This window comes from Ursus arctos, unplaced genomic scaffold (genome assembly GCF_023065955.2).
Source record: "Ursus arctos isolate Adak ecotype North America unplaced genomic scaffold, UrsArc2.0 scaffold_4, whole genome shotgun sequence".
Lineage (NCBI taxonomy): Eukaryota > Metazoa > Chordata > Mammalia > Carnivora > Ursidae > Ursus > Ursus arctos.
This window is the reverse complement of record NW_026623056.1, coordinates 26,576,166-26,602,658: the sequence shown is the minus strand read 5'-3', so window position 1 is coordinate 26,602,658 and position 26,493 is coordinate 26,576,166. Positions and strand designations below refer to the sequence as shown.

General features: G+C 57.0%; 1 protein-coding gene across 2 annotated transcripts; it reads right to left on the bottom strand.

The window, feature by feature from the left end:
- Positions 1-281: 281 nt before the first annotated feature.
- Positions 282-24,751, bottom strand: MELTF (melanotransferrin). Of its 2 annotated transcripts, none has more exons than XM_026496002.4 (16): positions 24,620-24,751; positions 23,410-23,564; positions 22,359-22,458; positions 19,882-20,064; positions 17,737-17,893; positions 16,508-16,575; positions 12,845-13,032; positions 11,947-12,127; positions 11,067-11,218; positions 8,656-8,752; positions 7,562-7,756; positions 6,431-6,587; positions 6,275-6,342; positions 4,346-4,533; positions 2,686-2,884; positions 282-2,200 (listed from the first exon to the last, which is right to left on the bottom strand). In XM_026496002.4, the coding sequence occupies exons 1-16, from the start codon at positions 24,666-24,668 to the stop codon at positions 2,118-2,120; spliced, it is 2,220 nt and encodes a 739-aa protein (XP_026351787.2). In that variant the 5' UTR covers positions 24,669-24,751; the 3' UTR covers positions 282-2,117. The 2 variants fall into 2 exon arrangements, with proteins under 2 accessions (XP_026351787.2, XP_057162804.1); XM_057306821.1 differs by having other exon boundaries at positions 283-2,200; positions 22,359-22,461; positions 24,620-24,745.
- Between the last annotated feature and the right edge of the window lie 1,742 nt (positions 24,752-26,493).

The following is a 26,493-nucleotide window of genomic DNA, read 5'->3' as shown; positions in this document are numbered from 1 at the left end:
GTCTGCAGCCTCCTCTGTATCTGGTCCCCAGGACTGCTGATCCCCAAGAAGGTATGGAGGCAGCTGAGATGTGCTGGGGGCTGGTTCAGAGTGGAGTAGGGAGGTGGGGGCCCCACTGGCTGGAGGCCCGGGCTGGTCCCCGACTCTGGCTCTCAGGGCACGGGGCTCTGAGTGGAAAGGGCCATTCTGGGCAGGAGAGTGGTGTGGGGCACGTAGGCCTCTGACCACCTAAGGAGACAAATCAATCCGCAGCAAAAAGTTTCTATCAGATTCCAAGCCTCAGCTGGTACAGGGTTGTTTGGCTTTATTTAAAAAACAAACCAATATCTTTTATTAGCACTAACACAGAGGTGCCCCCAGGCCGTCACCTGAAAATCCCACATCACAGAGCATTCACACAGGTCACACAGTGGCTTATAGTTACTGGTGTCACTCTAGCCCAGGGCAGCCAAACAAATACACTCTTACTGCACAAATCGCCCTTTAAACAAACAAACAATCATCAGGTCAGACACTCATTCACTCCCCTCTGTGAAGAGGGTACAAAGCTTGGCAGCGGGGGCTGCTCCCTCCGGCCCCTTGCAGTGGCCGCGGTCTCCCTCCTCGGGATGGCGGATGGCAGGTCTGTGGCCAGGAGGCTGCCAGGGGCCTCCTTCGCGGCTGGGAGATGGAAGGTATCCACCCCCATGGATGGGGGCGAAGCACCAGGAACCAGCCTGTCATCGGCGTCCCCGAGGCCCCCGCAGATCGAGCCACAAATAGCTCCAGACCCACGCAGCTCCCAGTCTGCTGAGAGGGTGGCTTGCTCCTGTTTCTTCTCTTTTTTCTTTTCTCAGGGAGCAAAATTCAGAGGAAGAGAGCTGGCAGTTCCGGAAACTTTTTTGGCCCCCAGACAACCGTGGCAAAAATGGAGTAGAGGAGACCCTCAGCGGGCTCCCTTCTCTGACTCACGGGGGATGGGAAGGAGCCCCCCGGCACAGGCCTGGGTGAGGAGACCCCCTGCTCACACTGAGGAGGTGGCGTCCCCACAGGTGCCTGACCCGGGCCGTGGCCCCTCTGACAAAGAGAACGGCACCTCCCCGTTCCCGGCTCCTCACAGGGCTCTTGGGGCCTCAGAGGCCTGGGCCGCCTCCTGCTCCGGCCGCGAGCTCTCTGGGCGTCCTCAAGGCTGAGCCCTGCGAGAAGTACGGGGGTGCTGAGGAGCGGTGGGCGTCGCATGGGGGGAGGAGGAGAATGTGAGATGGAAACTCAGGGGGGGGACACTTACTGAGGAGCATTTCCTGTGCCTGAGGACCCCGTGAGGGTTTCACCCCTGGGGTCGGCCCGGCCTTCCCTCCCCTCCCCAGCCCAGCACAGTCAGGTGGCCAGTGGCCTGGGCCATGCCAAGCCCCAGAAGACAAGGACAAAGGGCTGTGTCCGGCAGCTTCACCTCCTTGGCAGGCCTGACTGTAGCCTCATCTGGTGGACGCCCCCCTCCCTTCCGGGACAGACCCGTGTCCTAAGGAGGGAGGCCGGTAGAGGAAGTCTAGAGCCCAGAGCCGGGGCTGACAGGAGGTACCGGGGCCTGTCCATTCCCCGAGGGGACGTGGGAACCAGCAGGGGAGGGGCCCCCTGGGTGGCGGGGCAGGGCCGGCTCCGCAGGGAGGGCCTAGTGGGAAGCCGGGCTCAGCCTGTTGCCTTGGTAACTGGCCTTCCCGCATCCCGAGAGGGCTGAGGCTGGGGTGGGGGAGCCTGCCGGCGCAGGGAGGCGGCTGCCAGCCCGTGGGTGGGGCGTGACTGGGAGGCCGGCCAGCGGGCCGCCTCAGGTGGCAGGGGGACAGGTGGTGCCGGGGAGGCAGAGGCTGGGTTCACGCAGGAGCGCTGCTCACGTCCAACTCAGCTGGAGGTGGGGGCACTTTCCGTTCGCTTGCATCTTTATTCCGGTTTGAGGCAATCACAGCAGCTTCTCTTCGGTGTCAAAATCGCAGCCCGAGGAGCTCCGGGCTTTCTCACGCTTCCTCTCCCAGCACACGTGTCCCTGCGAGCAGCCCGCCGGCCTCACCCAGGAGAACAGCCTATTCATAGAGATTTCCCAGTAGGTTTCCATTCCGAGGGAGGCCTGGCTTGCCCGGGCGGCTTCAGAGGCTGGGCTGGAGGAGGCCGGCCGGGAGGCACAGCAGGAGCGGCAGCAGCAGCTGGGACAGCCCGGGGGCCGGGGCCGCTGAGGGAGCAAACACAGGCAGTTAGGGCTTCCGAACGCCTGGAACAGCGTTTGCGGGCAGCTGGCACGGGCACTCAGGACGGGACCCAGGGCGTGTTTCTCTGCGCTCGACTCACCCAGGCTCCCTCCTTCTGCCCTATTAGAATTCTTTCCCCTGCTTTCTTTCCATAGTCATTCCTTTCAAAAGGAGACTTCACGTATATGTACGTAGCTGCCTCAGTCCTCTCTGGGCCATCACTTGCAGCATTCATATCCTTCATCCAGGTCTGTCTGGGTGACACGGCCAGGTCTGCAGCCTTCCCGTTCAGACCACCCTCCCACCCCCCACCTTACCTGGATCGTCTGGAACCAGCCAGAGCATCCCTCAGTGCACTCAAGGATTGGGGGTGAAAGGCTGGGAGGGATGCTGGGGGAGGGGGTGTGGCAGGACACCTGCTCTTGCTCTGTGAGGTGTGAACCTGCCTGCCCAGCGGGCCAAGCCCTACCTGCACCAGAGCACTGCTGAGACAGCATCCCTTCGAGAGCAGCCACGTAGTCGGGGCCCAGCCAGTCTCGGTACGTGGTTTTCTCGCCGACAGGCACCACCCGGATCGTGGCATCCTTGAAAAGCAGGTCTTGGCCATGATAGTTGGAGGAGTCGAACATTTTGAAGCCATTCTTATTGTGGTCGTCTCCAAACAGGTCCTGAAAGCACCCACCGTCACCCAGCTGCTTTTATACATTCGTGGCTTTTATAAGGCGAACCAAAGAGCAAGGAGTTTCACGGCACCAAGACTGACTTGACATCGTAAGCCCCACAACTCATCAAGCTGTCATCAAAGGGGCTCTGGAGTAAAGCTATGATGACAAAGTGGGGCGCCTGGGGGGCTCAGTCGGTTAAGCGGCTGCCTTCGGCTCAGGTCATGATCCCAGGGTCCTGGGATCGAGTCCCCCGTTGGGCTCCTTGCTCAGTGGGGAGCCTGCTTCTCCCTCTCCCCCTGATTGTACTATCTTTCTGTGTCAAATAAAATCTTAAAAAAAAAGGATCAAAGTGGCCACCAATCTTTGGATCTGAGGGCAGGTCAGCCTTCTCTCCAGGAAAATGCTCACTGCCACAGGGTTCTTCCCCATATCACTTCTGAGGGGAGAAGGGGGGATGAGGAGGTGGGGGGGTGGTGGTGGTTGGGAACCAAGGGCCCTGTTGTCAGACAGTCTGGGTTCCTTCCAGATGTCTACTGAAAGCACAGCTAACATGATTTGCGGAGGGGCTAGATGTAGAATACGAGAGAAAGAGTAGTCCGAGATGACTCCTGAGGAAATGGGAAGCCTGCAGTTGCCGTTCAGAGCCCTGGGGGAGTCTGAGTGAAGCGGGGCAGGCCAGCTGTGGGCTTGTTCAGGCCGAGGAGCCTGTTAGAAATCCTAGTCAAAATGTCAAGCAGGCAGTTGTTCGAGATGGAAGGGTGGGCTGAAGGCAGGGCTGAAGGTGTGTTTGGAAGCTGTCAGTGAATAGATGGCTGTCAGGTGATGTCAACAGGAGTGTAGGGGCAGGTGAAGAGGGTTTAGAATGGAGCCCGGGGGCTCTCCGTGCTTACAAGCCAGGAGGAAGGAGTGGCCACCGAGCCTGGGAGGAAAGCCAGACAGGTGTGGACCCAGGAGCCAAGGGGAGAAGCTCCTCCAGCAGGCCGGAGCTGTGGCCAGTGCTGCTAAAGGGTCAGGAGATGTGGGCTGAGAAGCAGCCACTGGACTTGGCACCACGGGCCACTGCGATCTTGCTCAGGTTCAAGGCCCTGCTAGGGGCCCGTCCAGAGCAGAGAGACCAGAAGGAGAGGAGTTGGTGACTCGAGTAGAGATGACTCTTTGAAGGAATTTTGCTCTAAGAGGGTGGGATTAGGGCTACAACAGGATGTGGAACCAAGAGGGGGCTCGTCTTTTAAAGGTGATGGAAACAGCAGCAGGTTTGTACGTTGGTGACAACGGGCTGGCTGAGAAGGAAACATTAACAATGCAAACACAGAAGGGACAGCTGGAGGAATGGCTTGACTAAGTGAACATCTCCGAACTTTCCCTCAGCCTTCCTCGGTTTGCTCCAGGTAGACTGAGGCACCCGGGGCCCTGGCTCACCTCGTTGCTCATCCCCCCAGTGCCGACGCCCCCGCCCTGGCTCACCTGGGCCTTGTCCAGCAGTCCATACACGGTGAAGATGTTGGTGTCCGGCCGGACCATGACGGCGTGGGACGGTATCTGCGCCAGATTGCAGGCTGCGAACTGGGACACCTCGGCCCGGGCCCCATTGGGACACAGCAGCTCATAATCCTCCGACCTTAGCTCAGCGGCCCAGGGCTCAGAATTATGGCCTGAGGGGAAGCAGCAGAGGGACAGAGGAAGAGAGAGGCTGCTCTCCTCCTGGGTCCCCAAATCCTTGACCGGGGCGGGGGGTGGAGAGGTGGCCACGTCTGGCCAGCTTCCCAACTCCATTCCCCAGTCGCTCTGCCAACCCTGGTCGCAGCCTCGGAGGGTGGGGAGAAGGGAGCGCCGAGAACGGGGCAGGCATTTCACAGGCACCTGCTCCAGCCTCAAGACAGCAACGCCAGTGAGTGTGATCGCCCCATTGCACAGGTGGAAAAACTGAGGCTCTTGATCACTCCCAAGGAGCCCCATCTGTGTGTTCCAGGTCTCGGGCCTGAGTTGGGGATGGGCTTCTGAAGGTGGTGGTTGACATTTTCCCCTAACGGCTGAAGTTCTCAAACCTGACCAGGTATAACATCATGTGTTGATCTGCGGGGGGCAGTTTCAAAGGTACGGCTGGGGTGGGGCCCAGGAATCTGTGTTTTAAACCAACAACCCACTGAGGCTGAAGCAGGGCTTCCGCAGGGCTTGAAGTTGGCCCAAGGGCTTCCTGAGAAACACTGCTCCTGGGAATCTCATTATCTTTATGCCTTCAGGTATTTACTTAGTATCCACCCTCTTCTCATTTCCAGAAGGAATTTCAGGTGGGCCCGCAAGTAGAGATAAAAATAAAGGGAATGGAGCAGCCCTGGGAGGTGAGGGCCCCGCTGCAGGTGAATCTTGAAAGGGCCCCTCCATCAGCCGCCCTTCCCTAACCCTATCCCAGGACTACAGAGGGCCGGGGCCAGACAGGGCTCACTGGCTCCTCACAGCTTCCTCCCCCGGGGGATGATCCCAACTGTTCTTCTTGATGGGAGCTGGGCAGGGGTGAGGGGCTGTGGCAACAGGGCCTAGGAGCCCTCCCAGCCGTGGTGACCTTCCCAGGCATGGTGGGATCTGAGTTTTGAAATCCTAACTGATGTTTTTTCCCTGCGCATCTTGCTGCTTCTCCTCCAGTCTCCATCTCCCCTTCGGACCACATTATGCCTTTCTGCACTGAGTTTTTGGGAAGAATTTCTGAATGGAGAAGACTGAGCCTCCAGCATTTGGGGTTTCAAAGCCTGGGTGGAGGCAGCGTATAGAGAAAGAACAAACAGTAGGTGTTGGAGGCAAATGGAATAGGAGCGGGGAGGGAAGTGAGGCAGGCTAAAGGGCCCTGCACCCTGACAGGACCCAGGTGTGGGCTTAGGGGAGTCTGGGGCATAGAGGTTCAGAGCTCTTTTTCCCAGGCGGGGCCCAGGAAAGTGACTGCAGAGAAAAAGCCACCCATGTGATGTGAATGGGGGTGTGCCCTGCCTCTCATGGCTTAGGGGTTGCAGACCGATTTCCCCGCACGAGGCGTTGCCCAGCTCAGGACCAAAGCCCAGATGCCCACGGGAACCGATGATGCTGCCACGCCCTGCACCACGCACCTCGGTGCTACGTAAACGCCCCGGAAGGAATCTCTCCAAACTGACTGAGGTGGAGTTTCTAGCCCAGTAAAGACTGTCATGTGTCCTCTGCACCTGGACGTGTGGCCTGGGGTCTGATCTTACTGAGAGGACCTTGGAGCCTCTGGGGTCTCCCAGGGGGCACAGCCTTCTAGCCTCTGTCCTTCCCAGCTGCTGCTCCGCCCCAATCCCAGCAACACCCAGGGCCTGGACCATGTTGGAGATGGGGAACCCCGCCCCCCCCACCCCGAGAATCTGGCCCCAGCCCCTCCTCATGTACCATTTGTGTTTTCAAAGACAGTCGTGTGCTTGACGAAGGCCACGTCCCCTGCATTCTCAGCCAGGCACCTGCCACGAGAGAGGCCGAGGCCGGTGTTGGCAGGAGGGCGCAGCCTCCGCGCTGGCCCCAGGCCTACCCGCCAGGCCAGCCGAGTACCTGAAGGCGCCGCTGTAGCCGAAGTACCTCTCCTGGCTGTTGCCCACACACTTGTTTCGGCCCCGCTCGTCCCCCACACAGAGCGCGCACAGCGAGGCTGGGTAGTTCTTGGCGTTGTTCACGGGCACACAGCTGGCGCTGAAGAACTCGCTCACGGCTGGGGCAGGGGGGCAGGGCCGTGTCAAGGGGCTGGCAGGAGCAAGACGGGAGGGCCGCCCTATCCCCACAGGTCTGCCCACTCTGCCTGGCCCTGCGGCTGTACCGCCCACCCAGCTCACAGGGCACATCTCCTCCTGTGAGAATTGCGGGGATGAGGGGAACACAGAGGCTGTCCAGATACAGGAACCCCATGGACGACCTCTGGTTAGTAGTCACGCAGCCTTCCCTTGGACTCCCTCAGGGATGGGGAACTCACTACCTCATAAGCTATTCTGTTCCAGTCAGGGCACTGCCCCTGTGTAGGAGTGGGAGCAGCCAACTCTAACACTCTCTGTGTGCTTGTGGAGGTGGTTAGAGAAAAGTGTGGTTTCTTCCTGAGGTGCCAGACGGGACAGAGGTGTGTGCGCAGTCAGCCCGGGATCTTGCCAGCCTCCTCCCGCCTTCCTTTCACCATGACTGCGTGTGATCTAACACGTGGGGAGGGCCCTGGGTATGGCATATGGCAGCTGCTCGGTAACCGTGTCTTCTTCAGCAATACACAGATGGCGGCCACTTTCCATAAAGGTCCCCCAGACGCCCCGTGGCTGCTGGGATGTGGGGACAGCCCCATGACTGGACGGTGATCCGGCCGGGCCCAGAGCCCATGCACGCCCCCTGCTCCTCATGCCACTGGAGCCAGTTACACTCTGGGTAAGTGGGTAAGTGCCTGGTAAGTGGGTAGGGGGCACCACGGCATCCTCCACAGAACCACCAGACAGACCCCCCCAGACTGTTACAAGTGTGGCCAAGACTATTTCCCAACCTTCTCAGGAGAACAGGGTACATCAAGGAGGACGAGGAAATCTCTCTGGGCTGCTCTGTGGGATCCTGCTGGGGGACAGCTCCCTGACCCTCAGATGACCCCCCCCCCAATGCAGCAGACCCTCCCCCCCCATAAGAGCTTGCACGTCTGTGTCCCTGCAAGGGTGGTACCTGTGAGGACATCGCAGTCCTTGGGCCGGAGGAAGCCCCTCTGCACCAGGGCGCCCACGGGGATGTCCCAGCCCGCGGGGCTGCGGAAGCCGGAGTGGCAGGAGCGCTTGCCCCGAAGCTCGTCCAGGGTGAAGGCGTAGGAGCTGTTCCGCTTCACCACGGCCACCACGAAGTATGAGTTGCTACTGTCCTCCGCTGCGGGCGGGGGACGCCCGTGAGGCCCCTCGCCTGTGCTTGCCTGGCCAGGCCAGAGCCCGGGGCAAGTCCCCTCGTGCCCTCAACCCATTCCCTCAGGCGGCTCCTGCGTCAGAGCTGTGGTCCCACCCCGAGCGCCTCTCCCCACTTAGTGTCCCGGCCCCAGCCGCACATCCAGCAGTGGGACCCCTGCTTGACCCCCCAAGGCTGAGAAGCAGCCCTTGGCTCTGCTTTTCAGAGTTCTGTCTCCCCCAACCTATCCCCCATCATTCCTCACCCAAAGGGACTTTTCTTTTCTTATACCCAGGTGGTATTTTTCTCACATCCTGGGAGAAAGGTGGAGGCACAGCTGAGGACTGCAGACGCCATTTTTCCTAAGCCCAGAGATTTTTCACATCCAAGTGGAAAGACCTGAGGTCACCACTTAGGAGGACAGAGCACCAAGGCCCCAGCCCAGGCCACTGGAATGAGAGTCCCCAGGGCCACCTTCTAGGAGCCACAACGGGTAGGCGGGAAGAGCAGAGGAGGCCCTCTCTTTGAGGGGGTGGCAAATAGCCTGTTTTTGTACGACCTGGCTTAGAAGCATAAAATGGTTTTTATATTTTTAAAGGGTAGTAAAAACAAAAAACAAAAAACCTAACAAGGAACATGTGGCCTGCAAAGCCTAAAGTGTTTACTCCCTGACCTTTTACAGCAAGTTTGCCCACACCTGCCAGACTTTTAATGACTCGATGGGAGAACTGAGGCCTGAGGCAGGAGGGCTTGCCTGTGACAGAGAGCAACCAGCCCCGGGAGAGAGACCGTGATGGGGAGCTGTGGAAAAGGGCCCGGGGGGAAACTGATACCGAGAACCTATCAGCTGCCTCCTCGCAGCAGCCAGGGCCCAGCCCCACACTCACAGGCATAGTGTTCCCCTGCTGCTGGGACCAGGCCGTATTTCTTTCCTGCTGTGTAGATGTCTTCGCCATTCAGGGTCACAGCATCGATTTGTCCAGCCTGAAGGGGGACAGAAAGGGTCATCGGGCAGGAGGGTGTCGGGACCTGACAGAGGTGCCAGGGTAGGGTCTTTTGGGTGCTTTGGCCTCTGGCTCTCTTCCCTGGGGAACCCCCACCCTTGTGGGCCAGAGAGCTGCTTGCAGGACCCGAGGCCTGAGATATCCGGCGCTCGCACTCCATCCGTGGGGGTCTGCTGCTCCTGTTGCCGGGCCCTGTTCTGGGCAGAACAGTGCCCTACCCCTGCCCGCCCAGGGACTGCCAGCCCACAGAGGCCCGGGGCACCGTGCTGTCCCCCCCACCCCCGGCCAAGGGCTGGCCCACCGCACAAATGCGATATGTATTTGTTGAATGTGTATGTGAATGTATGAACGAGCCCGGCCTCTAAAGATGACAGTTTCATGGTTAAAGCTCTGCCCCAGGAGGCTCCCTTCTCTTGACCCTCCTGAAGTACCCCAGGTCTCCCCTGCTCCCCCCCATCTTGTCCATTCTGAAGCCTCTGGGCAGGCGGCCCCTTGGACCCGAACAGGGGTTACCTAACAATCAAGACACAGTAGTGTGACAAGGAAAGGGGGTGGGGTGGGGGAGAGAGGGGACACCCGCCCCCTGGGAAGGTGTCCCCCCGCCGATCAGGCCCAGAGGCATGGAGTTGTGATGCTGGAATAACAGGCAGGTGGTACTGAGTTTTGAGCCTGGAGCGTCCATCTCTGGGGGCCCTCTCCCTCCCACCCAGACCTCCTAGCCACTGTGAGGGCCAGGCAGAACCCAGTCCGGCTGACACCCCCTTCCCTGGGCCACTGCGGCTGGGAAGGAGACAGGGGTCAGAGTTCCACTGGACACCATCCCCCAAAGCCTGAGAACTAAGCATCTCTGAGCCTTTGCTGGGGTTTTTGAGGAACCCCCAAGTCTGCTCCTCTTCTGCTGGGGAGCCCCTGGGCCCTGTTTGAGTTTGGACAGTGACAAGCTCTTGCCTGTAGGGAGCTGAACCCTCCCTCCTGCATCTCTCCCTGTTCTGTAGCCCGTGGACCCAGCCACCCGCACAGGACAGCCTGCCCTCTACCTCCAGTCTCTCCTTCCTCCATTCCAGCCGAGCGCCCCTTCCCTTAGCACTGCCTCCTTGGGTCCCTGGGGCGAGGGGCTGCCCCACCCTGAGCTGGGTGACTCTGGGCAGGTTGCTTCTCCAGCCTCTCCCAACTTCGGTTTCCTGACAATGATCACACCCACCCCGGAATGCTGCTGTGGGGGTTGAGTGAAGGTGTCCACCAGAAGTCTTAGCACCGCGTGCAGCACACGGCACTCACACGCTTGTGAGCCTGTCCTCTATCGTGATCCTGGCCTCCTGTTATTCCTGCCCACTCTCCTCTTCCTGGCCTTTAAGTCAGCGTGGTTGCCTGGCTGGGGCAGGGCGGACCCTCCTGAGAGGCAGTGGTCCGGCTTGCACTCAGGGATTGCCCTGATAAGGGCTCCTAACCATAGGCCCTACCTACTTGCTCTTAAGAAAGAGGAGGGAGGGGGCACCTGGGTGGCACAGTCTGTTCAGTGTCCCACTCCTGGTTTCAGCTCAGGTCATGTTCTCAGGGTCGTGAGACCTAGCCCCATGTGGGGCTTAGCACAGAGTCTGCTTGAGATCCTCTCCCTCTCCCTCTGCCCTTTCCCCTGTTCTCTCTCTCTCTCTCTCAAATAGAGTCTTAAAAAAAACAAAAGAGGAGGGAGGAGTCCAGGAACCCAGGGGCTGCTGGGACATCTGTGACCAGGCTGGCACCCTTGCCTGCAGGGCCCCGGGGCCACCTCCAAGCTCTGGCCTCAGTCTCCAGTCAGAGAAGCTAAGCAGGGCAGGGCCCTTCACTGCAGCGGTGACCAGGTTAGTGGATGCCAAAGCAATATATGGGGCCATGATGAGCTTAGAAACAAAGACCAGGACAGAATACAATGGAAAATATCAGGGGATGTTGTACTTAGGGGGCCAACACTGTTTCATGCCCCTCTACTGAAGGCTACAGGACAACCAGTGCCTAGCCGGGCCGGCCTCCCGATGTTCCTTCTGCTCTCAGCTCACCCACTCGGCGAGGAAGGGTTCCTGGGTTCCCTGAAAGGAAACAGCCCCCCCTCCAGCCCCGTCCCCTGGGGTGGGGTGGCTGGTCCTTGCCGGTCCTTCCTCCTCCCTTTTCCCTGTGAGGTTGTCACAGGAGACTGCCGCCCCCGGCTGCCTTGTAGGCTTCAGACCAGGTGGCTCAGGGGGAGGGCTGGCAAGGACCATCCCAGGCACGGCCACCGCCTGCCCACCTGGCCAACTCCGCTCCTCTGGGTGCGGCCCCACCTGGATCCACTCCATGCAGTGCTGGGGAGACTCGGCCGACACACACTGGATCTCTGGCTTGAGCCTCTGCCGGCTGAAGGCCACAGCCATGTCTCCACACTTCTGGATCTCGGGAGTGGACAGCACACACCAGCGTAGGTAGTGAGGCAGCCCTGTGTGTGTGCGAGCTTGTGGTCACCACCACACTCACCTGCTTCGGGGGCTGGCCCCGAGCATGGCCTGTGGGGTGGGGTCATGGGGGCTACTACCTCAGTAGGAAGAGCTTGGAGTCAGACCCAAGGGAAATTCTGGTTCTTTCCCTCATTAGCTACGAGAAGTCATTTAACCCTCTGATCCTGTTTCCTCTCACAGAAAGGGGATAACTGTGCCTCTTTCATGGGGCTGTGAGGAGGCTTGAGGCAGATCATGGCTGTCGTGTGTGTAACTGAGTGGCGCACCGTCTCCCTGGCTGTAGGGGGCAGGAGGCAGGAAGCCCATCTGTAGACTACTGCAATGGTCCAGCCAACACACAACGCCTGAGCCAGGGCCCTGGCTGTGGGGTGGGGAGGAGGAAGAGTAAGGCACTGAGGAGAGAGCATGCTGGGACTTGATGACTTCTGTGTGGAGGGCAAGGGGACTCTTCCCAAGACCGAGCCTGATGGTCTAGATCCCACCCCTTGGAGCAGATGGGGCAGCCAGGGTACAGTGGGCCATGCAACTCTGGAGAAGCTTCCTCCCCAAACCCCCTGAGGCAGGGAGGTGGAAGAAACTGTTTCTCATGGTGGCCGAAGGGCACCGCTCCTGGGGTGAGTGTCCTTTCCCAGCTGCCTGTCCAGAACGCACTGTCACGCTTGTGGTCAGGCTGGGCTGGAGCCCCTGGACAAGAGATGGGCGGACTTACGGTTGGGATCGCAGAGGAGACCCTTCATGGCATGCAGGTACTCGCCGCCCAGCCAGGCCTCATAGGTCTGTGCGGCGATGGGCACCAGCTCGGACGTGGAGTCTTTGAAGAGCAAGTTTTTCTCGCCATAGGCCTCGGAGCTGAACATCTGGAAGCTGCTGCTCTCATGGCTGAAGAGACGCTGTGTGGCAAGGGATGGGGGTGGGGGCCGGTGAGGTGCTGCCGGCGGGGGGGGGGGGGAGCACATCCCTTCCTCCCGGATCAGCCAGCAGCACCTTCTTCCTGTGCCCTCTGGCCAGGCGCCCACTCTGAGGAGGGGTGAAGCACCACCGCCCTCCGTCCTCTGTGCTCCGCCTTGTCACTCTCACAGCCCAGGCGTGGAACGGGACTGAGGACACGTGATGGGGCTGGCCGTGGTGGCACGGATGGGGCAAACCTAGCTAAAGCTGGGGTGTCCAGTCAGAAATGTGTTGTTCTTGTAAATAGTGACGTCAGCACATCATTCACATTTAACTAACGGCGTACTTTGAAATTGGCTTTGTCACATTGTTTATTTGCTCATATAGTCTGGTTTTACTTCTAAGCAGCTTTCTCTGAGGGGTGTCCGCATTCCCGGTCTCGCTCTCTGGCTGGCCCTCTTCGCTTCCTGAGGCCTCGGTCTCCCCTCTCTGGCTGCCAGCTCACACAGTTGGTCCCTCCTTCACACTGAGGTTGGACACCACGGAGACCTCCCCAGCTGTGGTCTAGCCCAGGGGAGGGTCTCTCAGTCCTGCCCCTCTTGGCCTGGCTGGCCCAGCCCCATGATGGCTCTAGCCTGAGCTCCTACCCTCGCGAGAGACAAGGTTTGGTACCATCTGGGAACCTGTGCGGCGGGGGTGGGGGGGTACCTTGAACTCACCTGGCCTTCATTGAGCAGTCGGAACATGAGGCCCCCGTCTGTGTCGGCCCGGACCACCACCGCGTGAGCAGGCACCCGGGCCAGGTGGCATCGCCTCCATTCGGTGACATCAGCCCGGCTGCCATCCCGGCACAGCAGCTCGAAGTCCTGGGACAGCAGTGCCTGGCCCCAGGAGGGAAGAGTTTTCCCTGGGAAGATGGAAAGCCTGTAGTGAGCCTCAGGGGTATGGGGAGGACCTCAGGAAGGCCCAGGAAACGGAGCTGGGCAGAGGCTAGGATGGAGAGGGCCAGAGACTCAAGGTGAAAAGAAACTCTTCCAGGAGGTGAAGACCCAGAGCTGGGAATGACAAGGAGCTTGGGGGCTGCACTCCACATGACCAGGTATCTCAAGGGACTCTTTATTTACTTGCATTTCCAACCTCTCACCAATTTCTCTAAAGAACATGGCTTGGAGGTATCTGACAATAGTACAGCACATATAAACATTTAACTGTTCATTAATATTAAAAAGAGTAAGAGAATCAGGGGAGCTCAAGGAGAGAGAAAGTTACCAGGAGGTCCCTGCTGCCCTTGGGCACTCAATTTGGCTCTGAGCGGCAGGCAGCGGCCACGGTGGGAACACAGTCAGACGGAAAGGACCAAGAACGGTAGCCCAAGAGAAAAGGGTAGCTCTCCAAAGCTTTGCCCATGCACTAATCCAATATTACTCTATTCATGTTTTGGGATATTTCCTCCAAGTTGTTTCTTCTATTTTCTAACCATTTGTAACATGGTTAAGGACATACCTGATAGGCAATCCCACATCCTACTTTCTTTTTCTTAAGATTTATTTATTTACTTGAGAGAGAGAGAGAGAATCCCAAGCGGACTCCCCGCTGAGCATGGAGCCGAATACAGGGCTCTGTCCTACGACCCATGAGATCATCATCTGAGCCAAAATCACGAGTCAGACGCTCAACTGATGGAGCCACCCAGGCGCCCCACTACTTAAAAAAAAAAATTATTTAAGTAATCTCTACACACGGTATGGGGCTTGAACTCATGACCCGAAGATCAAGAGTCACAGGCTCCACCGACTGAGGTAGCCAGGCGCCCCTCGCATCTTCTTCTTTTTTTTCCCACTTGTCATTTTAAAGTATTTTCCCCACCCTTTTGGAAATTTTCCATAAAACTCATAATAGAAAGCCAGATTTATCTGAAAGAGTGAATATCGACACCAATAGGAATATTAAGAAGACTAATTCTAAAATTGTAACGCAACAGATGGTCTTATATAACAATATTTTTATGACTTTTAAAATTTTCAATTGAGGAGGACAAGCTTCTGCTAGGAAATAGGAGGGGTAAAAATAATCTGTGGGGTCATGAAAGCTCTTCACTCCAAAGCTATTTCAAAACGAAACCCCAAAACTGAGAGTCACAGTGTGGAAACCTGCAGGAAGGTCAGGCTTCACGACCGTGGGATGGTTTACAGTGCTCTCAACAACCACACTGTGCCATGCTCGCCTCCTCCCCCGCTCTCCACTTCTCATCCGCTGCGAAGCCTTGTGTAGAGCTCCGGGAGGTCATCTCGCCTTCCCCGAGACACAAACGCACCGGTTAGGTGTTCAGTCTGCCTCTCCTGGTCTTCGTTGGCGAGGGACAGTCAGGGCCTCCTCACCACTTTAGACATTTCTGTCAATTCCCGTTTTTGCTCTTACCAATCTTTTGCATGAAGACAGTCTTTAAAAAATTACATCCTTAGACTTCCTTAGATTGCCAGCAACATTTTATTCTACTTAATTAATTTTTTAAAAAGATCTTATTTATTTGTTAGAGAGAGAGAGAGCACAAGCAGGAGGAATGGCAGGCAGAGGGAGAAGCAGGCTCCCCACTGAGCATGGAGCCCGATACAGGACGCGATCCCAGGCCCCTGGGATCATGACCTGAGCTGAAATCAAGAGTTGGACGCTTAACCGACTAAGCCACCCAGGCGTCCCTACCATCAACATTCTAAAAGAGTCAATTTTAGGGGCAGTTGGGTGTCGCAGTTGGCTAAGCATCCGACTCTTGATTTCAGCTCAGGTCATGATCTTGGGGGCCTGGGATTGAGCCCTGAGTTGGGCTCCACACTCAGGGGAAGTCTGCTTGAGATTCTTTCTCTCCCTCTCTTAAAATAAATAAATAAACAGCTGATTTTAACCCAACACATCCCTATTCTTTCTCCACCTTTAACATTTTCCTCTGCTTGGTCTTGAGGCCCAAGTCCCAGCTGCCCATTTTCACAGGATCATCTTGCTCTGGAGATAATCCTATGTGCTTCCTCCTTACTCAAATCAGTTTTTTTTTTCTTTTTCAAATCTGGTTCATATTGTTTGCCTTTTTGAATGTCAGATCACATGATGGACCTTCGGCTTTTAAAGGTAAAGGTTGTGATAAAAAAGAGATTATGATAAAAAAAAAAAGAAAATGATCAGACATTATTGAACAGGCAAAACTACAGAGACAAACATGATTGGTGAATGCCAGAAAGGGGCATCAAGGAACTTGTGGGGTCAAAGGTCAGTCACAATCGCTACCTTGATTGCGGTGGTCGTGGTTATACAACTCACAGAACTGTACTTCAAACAGGGTGCATTTTGCTGCGTGTAAATTATACCTCACCTTCAAGAAACAAACAATCCTTACGCAAATCCGAATTAGGGGATGTTCTAGAAAATAACTGGCCTGACTCTTCCAACATGTCAGTGCCACAAAAATAAGGAAAGTTGGAGACACTGCTTAGCAGTTAAAGGAAACTAAAGAGACCTAACAACTAAATACCACGTCTGATCGCAGATGAGGTCCTGGGCCTGAAAAAAATTGCTAAAAGGATAGAATTGGGACAATTAGGGAATCTGGAATACGTGCTGTGGATTAGATAACGGTGTTGTGTCAGCGTCATAGTTCCTGAATCTGATAACTGTACTGAGGCTAGGTACACGCTAAAATATTAAAGGGTGTGATGCAGGCAAGTGTATTCTAAAGAAAGAATACATACAGGTATAGAAAGAATGATAAATCCAATGTGGCAAATGCTAATAGTTGGAATCTGGGTTAAAAAATAAATGGAGGAGATGCTGGGGTGGCTCAGTTGGTTAAGCATCCAACTCTTGATTTCTGTTCGGGTCACGATCTCAGGGTCAAGAGATCGAGCCCCGAGTCGGGCTCTGGGCTCAGCGGAGAGTTTGCTTGAGATTCTCTCTGCCCCCTCTAAAATAAATAAATAAATCTTTTGGGGAAAAAAAAAGGGGGAGTTCCTTGAATTATCCTTGCAACTTTCCTAAAGTTCAATTATTGCAAAATTAAAAAAAAATGTTAAATGACAATGATATAAGGGACCTACACCTAACACTAACCATTTTACTAAGACCTCATTCAGGGATCGGGAATGGCTCCTACAGATAACAGGAGAAGGAAGGGCAGATGTGCGTTCGGGCAGACTTGCGAACGTTCTGCACAATCAGAACCCAATCTTACAGTGGAAGGCAGCACCAGACACAAACCAGAGCAGGGCAGACGTGTTCAGCAGCCCCCCTCACCCCACAGAGCTGTTTGAACACTGCTCATAAGACCCATCTCTTCCTTCCAGGGGCAGTTACAGGGCCTGAGACCCCGCTCCCGGGGGCCAGCCCCTGCCACGCACCGTCCGTGTTCTCCAGCACCGTGCTGTGCTTCACAAAGGCCACGTCTCCTGCCCCCTCCGCCAGGCACCTGCAGAGGAGAAACCAGTGAGCCTGGGCAGGGGTCGGTCATGGTGGGCACAGATTTCACGGTCAGGCTGTCCCAGGGTTGAGCTCCCTGGTTTGTGTCCTGTGTGGCTTCGCCAAGTTGTGGAGTCTTCCTAGGGCTCTATCACCTGTCCAGTGGGGCTGAGAAAGTAGCTCTCCATGGGGAGAGACGCTTTATGGTCAGTACAGATCCTGTATAGACGAGCTGGGGGCCTGACGGTACAGGTGCTCCTAGGACAGATGCTATGATCAACAGCTTTAATGCTTGGGGTGTTTGGAAGAGGAGTCTGCCCCGAGGCAGGGGATTAGACAAGACCTTCTCATATCACACCAAACACCCCTGAGGGGAAGGGACCAGGACTTCTCTGGATCCTTTATAGGTCACTGCCAGTGAGGGAGGCAGGCCAGGGCCTACTGGGCAAAGGGCTGCCTGGGTCCCCACAGGCAGCAGAGAAGCAAGGCCTGGACTGGGCGAACACCAGGAGAGTGGGGTGGGCCAAAGTCTCTGGTTTGGAGGACCGAGGACTGTGCTTCTCTCTGTGCCCCAAACTGCATTTACCCGGATCCCACCCTGAGGCATGGGGCCGCAGCCGGCTCCCCGCTTCCAGGTGGAAACGCTAAGGCCAAGGCGGTTAGAGGGGCTCCGGGGGCTTCCATTCCAGGCCCTGCTGAGCGTGTTCCCTCATCTGTGGACAGAGGCAGCTGTCCCACAGCTGCTGGAGACTCTCTTCTGGCTCTGCGGAGGGCTTACCCAAAGTGCCAGCCCTTATCAGGTGCAGAGTTGATGCCAGCTTTGAGTGTCGAGACTTCGGGGTTCCTGCCACCCCCCCCCCCCCCCCGCTGGTCTGAGACACCAGAATGGGGACCTAAAAGTGCAAAACACTGTTTTTGTCATTTTCTTCTCTCTAAGCCCTCACCTCTCTAAATATACTAAACATGTTGACTTTGTGAGCAAACCCAGTCTGGCATGTTCCAGTTGGACGGTTGTAAACTAACCAGGCACACGAACTATATAAAGGGAGCTTTGATGAGGTGCAGCTAATATGCCACTCCCGTAGGGGCCCTCTCAGTGCCCTGCTGTTTTCCACCCGCTCCGTGGCCTCAAAGTCCCCAGACTTGGCTCCTCCCGCCCCCACCCTCTCACCGGAAGGCGCCGCTGTAGTCATAGTATCTCTCCAGGGGGCTCTTGTCACACACACCCTCCCCAGCAGTGTCGCCCCTGCACAGGCGGCACAGGGACTCCGAGTAGCTGGTCTCTCCTGCCCCGGGGACGCAGCTGCCCCCAAAATAGTCGCTGACAGCTGCGGGAAGGAGGAGGGAGAGGGCGGTCGGTCAGCCACACGGCAGGCCCCCAGGCGCCCAGCCACACGCAATCCAGCCGGGCTGGGCCCCCCAGGGACACGCTGGACCCTCCAAGCTGCAGACTGAGCAAAACAGGGGAACTGGACCTGGTCACTGATTCCCAGACTGGGGCCACAAAAGCCCCGTGGGGCGGTGGGAGTGATGTTGTTATTTTAAAATGGCTCAAGGGAAGAAAACGTTTATTCCCAAACGGCCACATATGACAACTATCAAATACATACTGTTCTCATCGTGGGTTTCCCTTCGAATCAGTTATATGTAATCAATGCAAGCGGAGAAAGAAAGAAATTATTACGTTATGCCTATAATTTCATAGACAACGCTTTTCAAAACACAGCAGAGGCCAGGGGAACGGGGAGGAAGGCCTCATCGGGGAAGTGGTAGGGATCTGCACGGCTCTGGGGCCCCTGCCAGCACCGTGGCCCAGCGTCCACCCTGCTGGCAAATATTTATCCTGCGCTAAGGTCACCTTCGTGCCACACAGGGTTGAGCGGGATGCTGGCGCATCACCCAGCTAGACCAAGCTCTTCCAGAGTGGGCTCCCTTTCCTGGTCTTCTTTTTTGCATTCTCCCAGGGGAGTAGAAATTTAATCAATGTGCTGACTGACGGTCAGACCACGCGTATCTGGCCACCATCCGAAAGCACCTGGCTTCCAAGCTCCTGGGGGTCGTGCTGGTTTACACGGTAGCTGCGGCTGTAGGCGGCAGTGTAGGACTGTGCATGCGTGCATGTGTGCACATGCGCACAGAGAGGTTCGCATGTGTGTGCGTGCACGTGTCCACCCGCAACAGCAAGGTGCCCCCGCGAGGCTGAGCTCATAGCAATAACGGCTCCACGCGGTGAGGCCATACTCCGTGCCACGCGTAGAGATGTCCTGTGAACTATCTCAGCGCTTCATTGTCCCATTTTACAGACGGGGAACTGAAGTTCAATGAGGCAGAGCCGCGTACTTGACGGCAGACCATGCTGAGCCAGGGTTGAAAGGTACCGCTTTCTGACAGCAAAGACCGGGCTTTCAAAGACCATTATGTTCTCCCGAGGGCTCTCCCACCGGCCCCCACCCCCCGAAGTACTGGTCACCTGGGGGACAAACCAGGAGGCAGCACACTCACGGAAAACTGTTGGGGGGGGGGTGATCCCAGGAGGGCAGTTTACAAATGTGGTGTCAAAGGTCACGGGCCACATCATAGTCCTGAGCTCACTGTGGGCAGACTGTCACAGCGGGGTGGCCAGGAAAAGAAGCCCAAAGCATGAGAAGCAGGACTTCTGGCCAGGCCACCAGAATGAGTGCTGGGGGCTCCAGCCGGGAACGCAGAGCTTCACCTCACTCCCTCCGCACGTGTTCTATTCTCAACAACCCCTCTCGGATCACTCTCAACTCCCTTCCACGGGGGAACATTCTATTTGCAGGACATCCCTCTTCTCACTATAAATGAATCAACCGGGGAGCCGTAGGTCTCTACCCACTTGTGAGCTTTCTGGGTGCAAGCCAGCAGCTTGTTCGGGGTTCTGAAAAAATCGTTTCTCATCTGTCAAGCTGAGGACACGTGTCTGGAAATAGGGACCTACGCAGGTGACAGCTGCTCCCTGGGCATCATCGCCTCCCAACTGTGGGTGGGTCTTGTGCTTGGCTGTGTTCTGGGGTACCATGCGGAGCGAGCGAGGGTCATGCGTCAAGTGCCCTGGAGGGGCCCATCCCCCAGAACTTACATGGTAGCAGCACCAGGCCGGCCGGCACCAGCAAGGAAGGGCTGATACCACGAACCAGGAAGGCCCTGGAGGAGCTGCGCCGGCGCTGCTCCTTAATTACGGGAGGCTCAAGGTGAGCCCGAGGGAGGTCACCCGTTGGGGGAAGGCAGGGCAGTGGAAAGGAAGGGAACCCAGCGCTCCTGCAGGAGAAGTTCCTGCCTGGCCTGAAGCCCTTACCCTTGAGCACGTCGCAGCCCATCACGGACAGACGGCCGCTCTCCACCAGGTAGCCCACTGGCACGTTCCAGCCCACTGTCCTGTTGATGCCCGTGTGACAGGACTTCACACCTTTCAGGGTGTTGATGGTCACGGGGGAGTTCCTCTTGACCACAGCGACGGCATAATAGGAGGTACCGACCTCTAGGAGGAGGGACAGGAGAAGAGTGAGGGTGGCAGGGGAGAAGCCATGAGAGGCTGGAACCCTGCCTAGGAAGGCTGTGGGACCCGGGGGTGTGTGGGTGCATGCATGCGCATGTGAGTGTGTGCGCACAGGTACCTGGGCACGCATGCACACGTATGTGTGAGTGCACGCGTGTACACGTGCATGTGTACACGGTCTACCTAGTTGCCGAGAGAGCAAGTGGGAACAATCCACATGCCTTAGCACGAGACCCTGGCCCCCTCCAGTCACATGGTAGGTGTCATCCCGAGGGGCTCATTTCTCTCTTTTCCTTCTCAAGTCAGCTGGCACTTAGCTGAGTCGATGCTGGTGCCTGTCAGGGGAGCTCCGCAGCTACACTGAGAGCGGAAGTGGCCTGCAAGTCTTGTGCTTTCCAAAATCCAGGCCCTCTGGGGGAACGGAGAGGGACTGAGGGGATGGTACCATGGTTATGGGGAGAAGAGTGGTGGGAGGAGCAGGAGACGTAGACAGGATTTCACCCAGATTAGGTGCTGAGAAGGTAGGAAGAGTGAGGGAAGGCGTGAGAGGAGGGGAAGGGGGGAGAGAGAGAGAGAGAGAGGGAGAGAGAATGTATGAAACTAGTAACGTCCCAAATCACTCAAAAACGTCAATGGGATGCATGTGAGTGGGCAGCCTTGCCTGGGCCAAATGGGGCCTACAAGGGGCCATTCAGACAAGACAGGGATGACTTTATCTATGGGGACTGATGACCAGAAGGCATCACATCCCCCTACCCACCCCCACATTCACCTCCCCCTCGCCCCCACCCCGACTGCCCTGTAGTGGTGGGATGCCCACGGTCAGAATGAAGTTGAGTTCTAGCAAACAGAGCCAGTGTTATTTCTTGCACACCTGAGCTAGGCCCTGACAACCTAAGCAGCCAGGCCTGGCCCCACCCTCTGATTTACCCCCGTGCCCTTTCTCTCTGGTTCCTTGAATACCAAATTCTTTCCCACCTGGGACCCTTGCCAGGGTTCAGCTTCAAGGTCACCTCCTCAGAGAAGCCTTCCTGTCTGCTCTATTTCAGAAGGGCCCCCACATTTCTTCTCTTCTTCCTGAGGCATTTACTTCCTCCACAGCCCCTACCGCAGTGCTAACTACACTTCTTTGTGTGTGTTTGTTCACTATCTGACTCCGGCTCTCTGAGGGAGGAACTGGCTCTCTTTTGCTTCCGACTCTGTGCTCATGACTAGCACGCCAGCAGGTGCTTGGTAAGTGTGCTGAATTAATCAAAGAGGGCCAATGAGGCAGGGCAGTTTCTGGCCTTCGAGTGGAAAGGCTGGTGGGGTTGCAGGGTTAGGCTCTGTCCTGTGTCATCTGATGGTCATCAGTTCACCAGGTAGCCACGTGAGGCCCTGTGCTGGGTACCAGGTACCTGGGGCTTTACAGAGATGAGGACCTGGCCCTCTTCAAGGGACTCACTGTGGTGAGGACAAAGACAACAAGACAGAAGAGGACAGGATCTTAATAGAGTGAGTCAGAGCTCCGGGAAAGCAGGAAAGAGAAGCCCTTTCAGGGATGGGAGGGGCCAGGGGAGCTCTTGGAGGTGACAGCTGAGCTGGGCTGTGACAGGGGCTAGCCCTTTGGACAAGTAGAGGTGGTGGGGGAGCTCCCAAGGCTTGGCTGAGTTAGAGGCATGTCTGGCATGAGGTGCAGGGACTGGGGCGAAGGAACTCACATTTCTAAGCACACACCACGTGTCAGGTGTGCCATGCTGACTCATTTAGTCTGTGTGACAGGATGAGGGTCATTACCCCCATTTTACAGTCAGGAAGGAAGGTTGTTCAAGGCCACAGAGGCTCGCAGGAAGGCTATGGCAGAACTGGGACGTGTTCTTGCTTTGTTGGGCTCTGCGGGTCCTGGTCAACTCTCTGGCCCGACCCCATTCCTCCTCCCTGCTGCCTCTGACAGGGGCCCACTGAAATTAGGCCTAACAACACTACGGCAGACATGGGGCAGCCCCTCAGTAAGAGTTTGTGGGTGCAAGTTACAGGGGTGATGGGCTCCCCACAAGGAAGAACAGACTCCAGTCAGCCGTCTGAGGGTCTGGCGCCCCTGCTCGGAGGGGCGTGTCAGGAGAGACTTACGGGCCGGGGCCTCTGTAGGTTTGTCTGGCCTGGACCCCAGGACTATTGTGGGGACGGGGCTCCTGACCAGCTTGAGGGCTGTAGGGTGTGGCCAGGCCCAGCAAGGACACACTGCAGAGTGACATCCTTTTCTCCTCCCGCCCCTCCATCCCGCTCAGCCCTCTGACCTTGATCATATACTTCGCCCACCACGGGCTTCAGACCGTGCTCCTTCCCTGCCTCATAAATGGCTCCTCCATCCAGGGTGATGGCGTCAGCCTCCCGGGCCTGCTGGGAACATGTGGCCCATTCAGCCCCGAGCTCAGGGACATCCAATAGTTGGCCTAGAGCCCCTTGAAAAGCCACAGAGCTCCATACTGGTCCTCTCTGTCTGGCCCGGGAACCCTGCCCTGGCTCGGCCTTGTACCACCAAGGCCTAGAGGGTACCCTTTATCAGGTCCTAGGGGACAGCTCTCCTAGGCCAAGGGCTTGCCTTGTTTTTCTAATTATGTTATTTAAAAATTATTAATTTTCTAGGGCTTCTATTGGCTTTACATGGTAAAAAAAAAATCATACTGTACAAAATGGCACGTAGTAGAAAGTGAGTCTCCCTCATTTCCCTATTTCTCAGCGCCCTGACTCCACTGTTAACCTGTTTCTTGGGTTTTCTAGGATGCAGATGGAGTCCCATAAGTGCCCTCTTCATTTTTTCCCTTTTTATTTTCAAACGCACATGGCAGTATGCTCTCAGTGTCCTGAGGTGCGTGATAAAGTTCTAGTTCAGTATGGTTTCTTTCCTCACCATGGAGCCTGACTTAAACCCACAGACCATGTGGGACTTGGATTAGGTCTGGGGAGAAATCAAGGGCTGCGCTGAAATTTCCCATTCTGGAAAATCGCCACTGAGGGGTCTGCTGTCTGGGCTCCCGTTGACGGGGTGGGTAATGTCCCTGCTCTAGCAGGGGCCTTGTGGAAGGAAAACTCCGCCTCTTTGATACCCTTCCCTACCGGCGCGCATCTGAGCCGGGGCCCTCCCTGCGGCCTCCCAGTGCCTGGCCTGGGCCCTGGCAGGAAACAAGCCGGCCGTTGTTGCCGGGGAAACTCAGGAGCTCCTGGGCCTGGTCCTGGCGGGGGAAGCCAGCACCCTTCTCCGTGAATGACGCTGTTGTGCACTCCCTCCTGAGTCAGAGCCCTCCGGTCTGGCAGGCGGCAGTGGCAGAGAGAGGGGAGAGGACTCACCGCGATGAGCTGGACGCAGTGGTCGGCGGAGGTGCCCTGGATACACAGGACGGACGGCTGGATACCGGCTTCCTGGAAGGCTTTGCTCATGTCACCGCATTTCTGCTGCTCGGGGTCCGAGGTGGTGCACCACCGCACCTCCAGCCCGCTGAGCGCTGGGGGCGGGCGACAGTGAGGCCCAGGGCCCCCGGCGTCCCCTGCCCTCCCCGCCCCCCACGGAGGGTGGCTCCAGAAGCCCTGTGGGACCCCAGGAACATGCAGAGCCAGTCCTGTGCAACAGCCCTGCCCTCCCACTCGGAGGAACGGAGGCAAAGAGAGGTGTCCCAGACCAGAAAGGGGCCGGGCTCATAGGCAAAGCTGTGTGTGGGGACATGCATATGGCCGCACTTGGGGCAGACGTGCAGCTCAGAGCCTGGCACTTTACAGAGGCCAAGGTTGGGGGCGTCTCCTAGGGTAGCACTCAGCTAGCCCCAGCCCTGCTCACTGGCAGAGAGCAGCCTGCTGGGGGGAAGAACGCTGGCTGGGGAGTGCTGCCTGGTTCTGTGAGGAGGCAAGTTCCTGCCCCTCTGGGGCCTCTGTGTCTCCAACCAGAAGGTGATAAGTTCTCTCCCTCGGTGTCCCTGAGCCCTCCTCATGAACGGGGAACTGAGACTGGGAAGGGGCTGTGGCTGCCCTTGAGGAGCCTTGCGCCCTCTTGGAGCGTCTGTGATTACAGATGTGCAGACACGAGGAGACCGGGCAGGGCCCCATCCTCCTCCCCGCACCTTGGAGGGCGCCCTGGGGCCGGCTCCCCGTCGCATCTCGCGCCCCTCCCCTCCAGTCCCTGAGAATCTTCTCCCGCGAGGGCTTGGGAGAAACAGAGGCGCTCTGGCCCCCAAACCCTCCTGGAGCTTCCAGGCCTGTCAAGAGCGTTCACCCTCCCAGCTCTCCTGACCCTCTAAGGCTCTCCCCTCCGCGCCTCCTCCTGCCGCTCTCCTTGGCCTGTCAGAAGGCCCGCTTTTCCAAGGCCCAGCTCAATGCCGTTTCCTCCAGGAAGCCCTCCAGACGTCCCGGTCAGCTGGGGTCAGTGTTAGTTCCCTCCGTCGCCTTCAGCGGCGCTTGGCGCATTTCTCCGCCTCCCCCCTTTCCGGGGAGATACGGCAAGACTTCCCAGCTGCCTGAGACCCTGCACCTCCCCAGCTCCTTCCAAGGCCGGGCGGCCGGGCCTCACCTGTGCGCAGAGCGAGGAAGAGCCACAGAGCCACTCTCGGGCCCTGCATGGCGCGGTCTAGAGCTAGCGGGGGCCGGGTTGGGTGCGGGTGGGTCAGCAGCAGCCGAACTTTCCCCCTCACCTCCCCAGAGCGGGCCTGCGGCTACTTAAGTGCGGCCGGGGCGTGCCTTGGCGTGTCCACGCCCCTCGGGTGCACCCTCCCACCCCGGGCTGGACACCTGGGCTGACCACGCGGGGCTTAGCCTTCTCTCTGGCGCCCTCTGCTGGAACCTCGGCCGCCCTGACCGAGTCGAGCCGCCAGCTCTCAGGGTCTCAGGTGCTCCTAGCCTCTGGGCACACGCGCTTATCTGTCCCTGAATGTCAGGTACCCATTGTCTGGGGTCTAATGACCCCAGCTCACAGGCTGTTCTAGAGGTCTCTCCCCTCAACTATCCGCCCCTCCCCTTGTTCTAGAAAGATCCTAAATATCACGTGGAATTGAAGAGGGAAAACTCAGACTTGGAAGGAAGAAGTCAGAATCCAGGAGTCTGAGCTGCAAGGAAGCTGAAAGGCCAGCGAATTCATTCACCAGCCTCTCTCCGCAAGTACATATTGCACAAAGTGTCTGGGGATACAGGGATGAGCCCGGGGAGATGTGGTCCTGGCTTGGGAGGGGCTGGGAGGGTGGGGTTTCTCTCCTTGGGCCTATGCTGGGAAAATGATTTCACCCTATGTTCACACATTTAGTCAGTAACAGATCTGGAACTAGAACCCGGATCCCTGGCAGACTGGCTCATTCCATCCTGTTTTGAAAGATGGGAAGAAGACCAAAAAGAGGGAGGAGGAAGAAGCAGAAAAGGACAGAGAGGGACATGAAAGGAGAGAGAGAATGAAGAAGGTGAGGGAGGAAAGGCTGGGTTGTCTATTTTTCTAGGCCTCAGGGTCTCAAAGTGTGTCCCCAGACCCCACAGCATGGGCACCCACGGGAACGTGTTAGATATGCACATTTTCAGGCCCGCCTCTGAGGCGCTAGATCAAAGCTCTGGGGGGAGGGCCAGCAGCATATGCTTTTGATTCTAGTGCACAACGCCGTCTGAGAAGCACCGTTCCAGGTAGACCAGAAGTGCAGTTCTCCACGTGTGCTGGGAATGTGGGGAGTGGACCGCCGGGATTCTTACTAACTTCTCTGCTTCCGTTGGTGTCCTTATTTTTTTGTCCTCGCCCTCTCACGAGTACCCAGGAATGAGAGCTGTCTTGGGTAGAGGACACATGTAATAAAAACACTGAGTGCTAGAGAAGGGATCCCTGCGTCTGAATCTGTCAGTCCTCGAGCCTGCTCTGGTCTGTGGGGAAGGGAGCCCTGGCTCCTCTGAACGGGCCAGGAAGCTGCTGCTTATCACACCCTGAGATGATCTGTGGCAATTCCACCAGCCGGACTGCAGGAGACCTGAGCTATATACTTTCGTTATCACTGGCTCACTGTGTGGCCTTGGGCAGGTTCATTCTTCTCTCTCTGGGTTTCAGTTTCTCCATATGTAAAAGGTTATGATGGCTCTGATATGTCATTTTTCTTCTCCCAAAAGATGTCTGGAGAATCGGAGGGGGACATATATGGTAGAAGCTGTTTTTCCATTTTGAGCTGGGTCCATCAGGAAGGGGCACCTCCTTCTGATTCATACAAACCGACTAGCAGGTGGCCCTGGCAGAGGGGCTATGGCCTGTCCTAAGAGGATGAAATAAATAGAAGCATCCTTAGCAAGTCTCACCCTCCTGACCACGAGGATGAAAAGGCTCATTCTGTTACACTCCTGAAGCAACCAGAAAGTACTGGCAAGATTTGTGTTCATTAAGTTATTCCTCTAGCAGAACTCCAGGTGACACTGATAAGGTGTCAG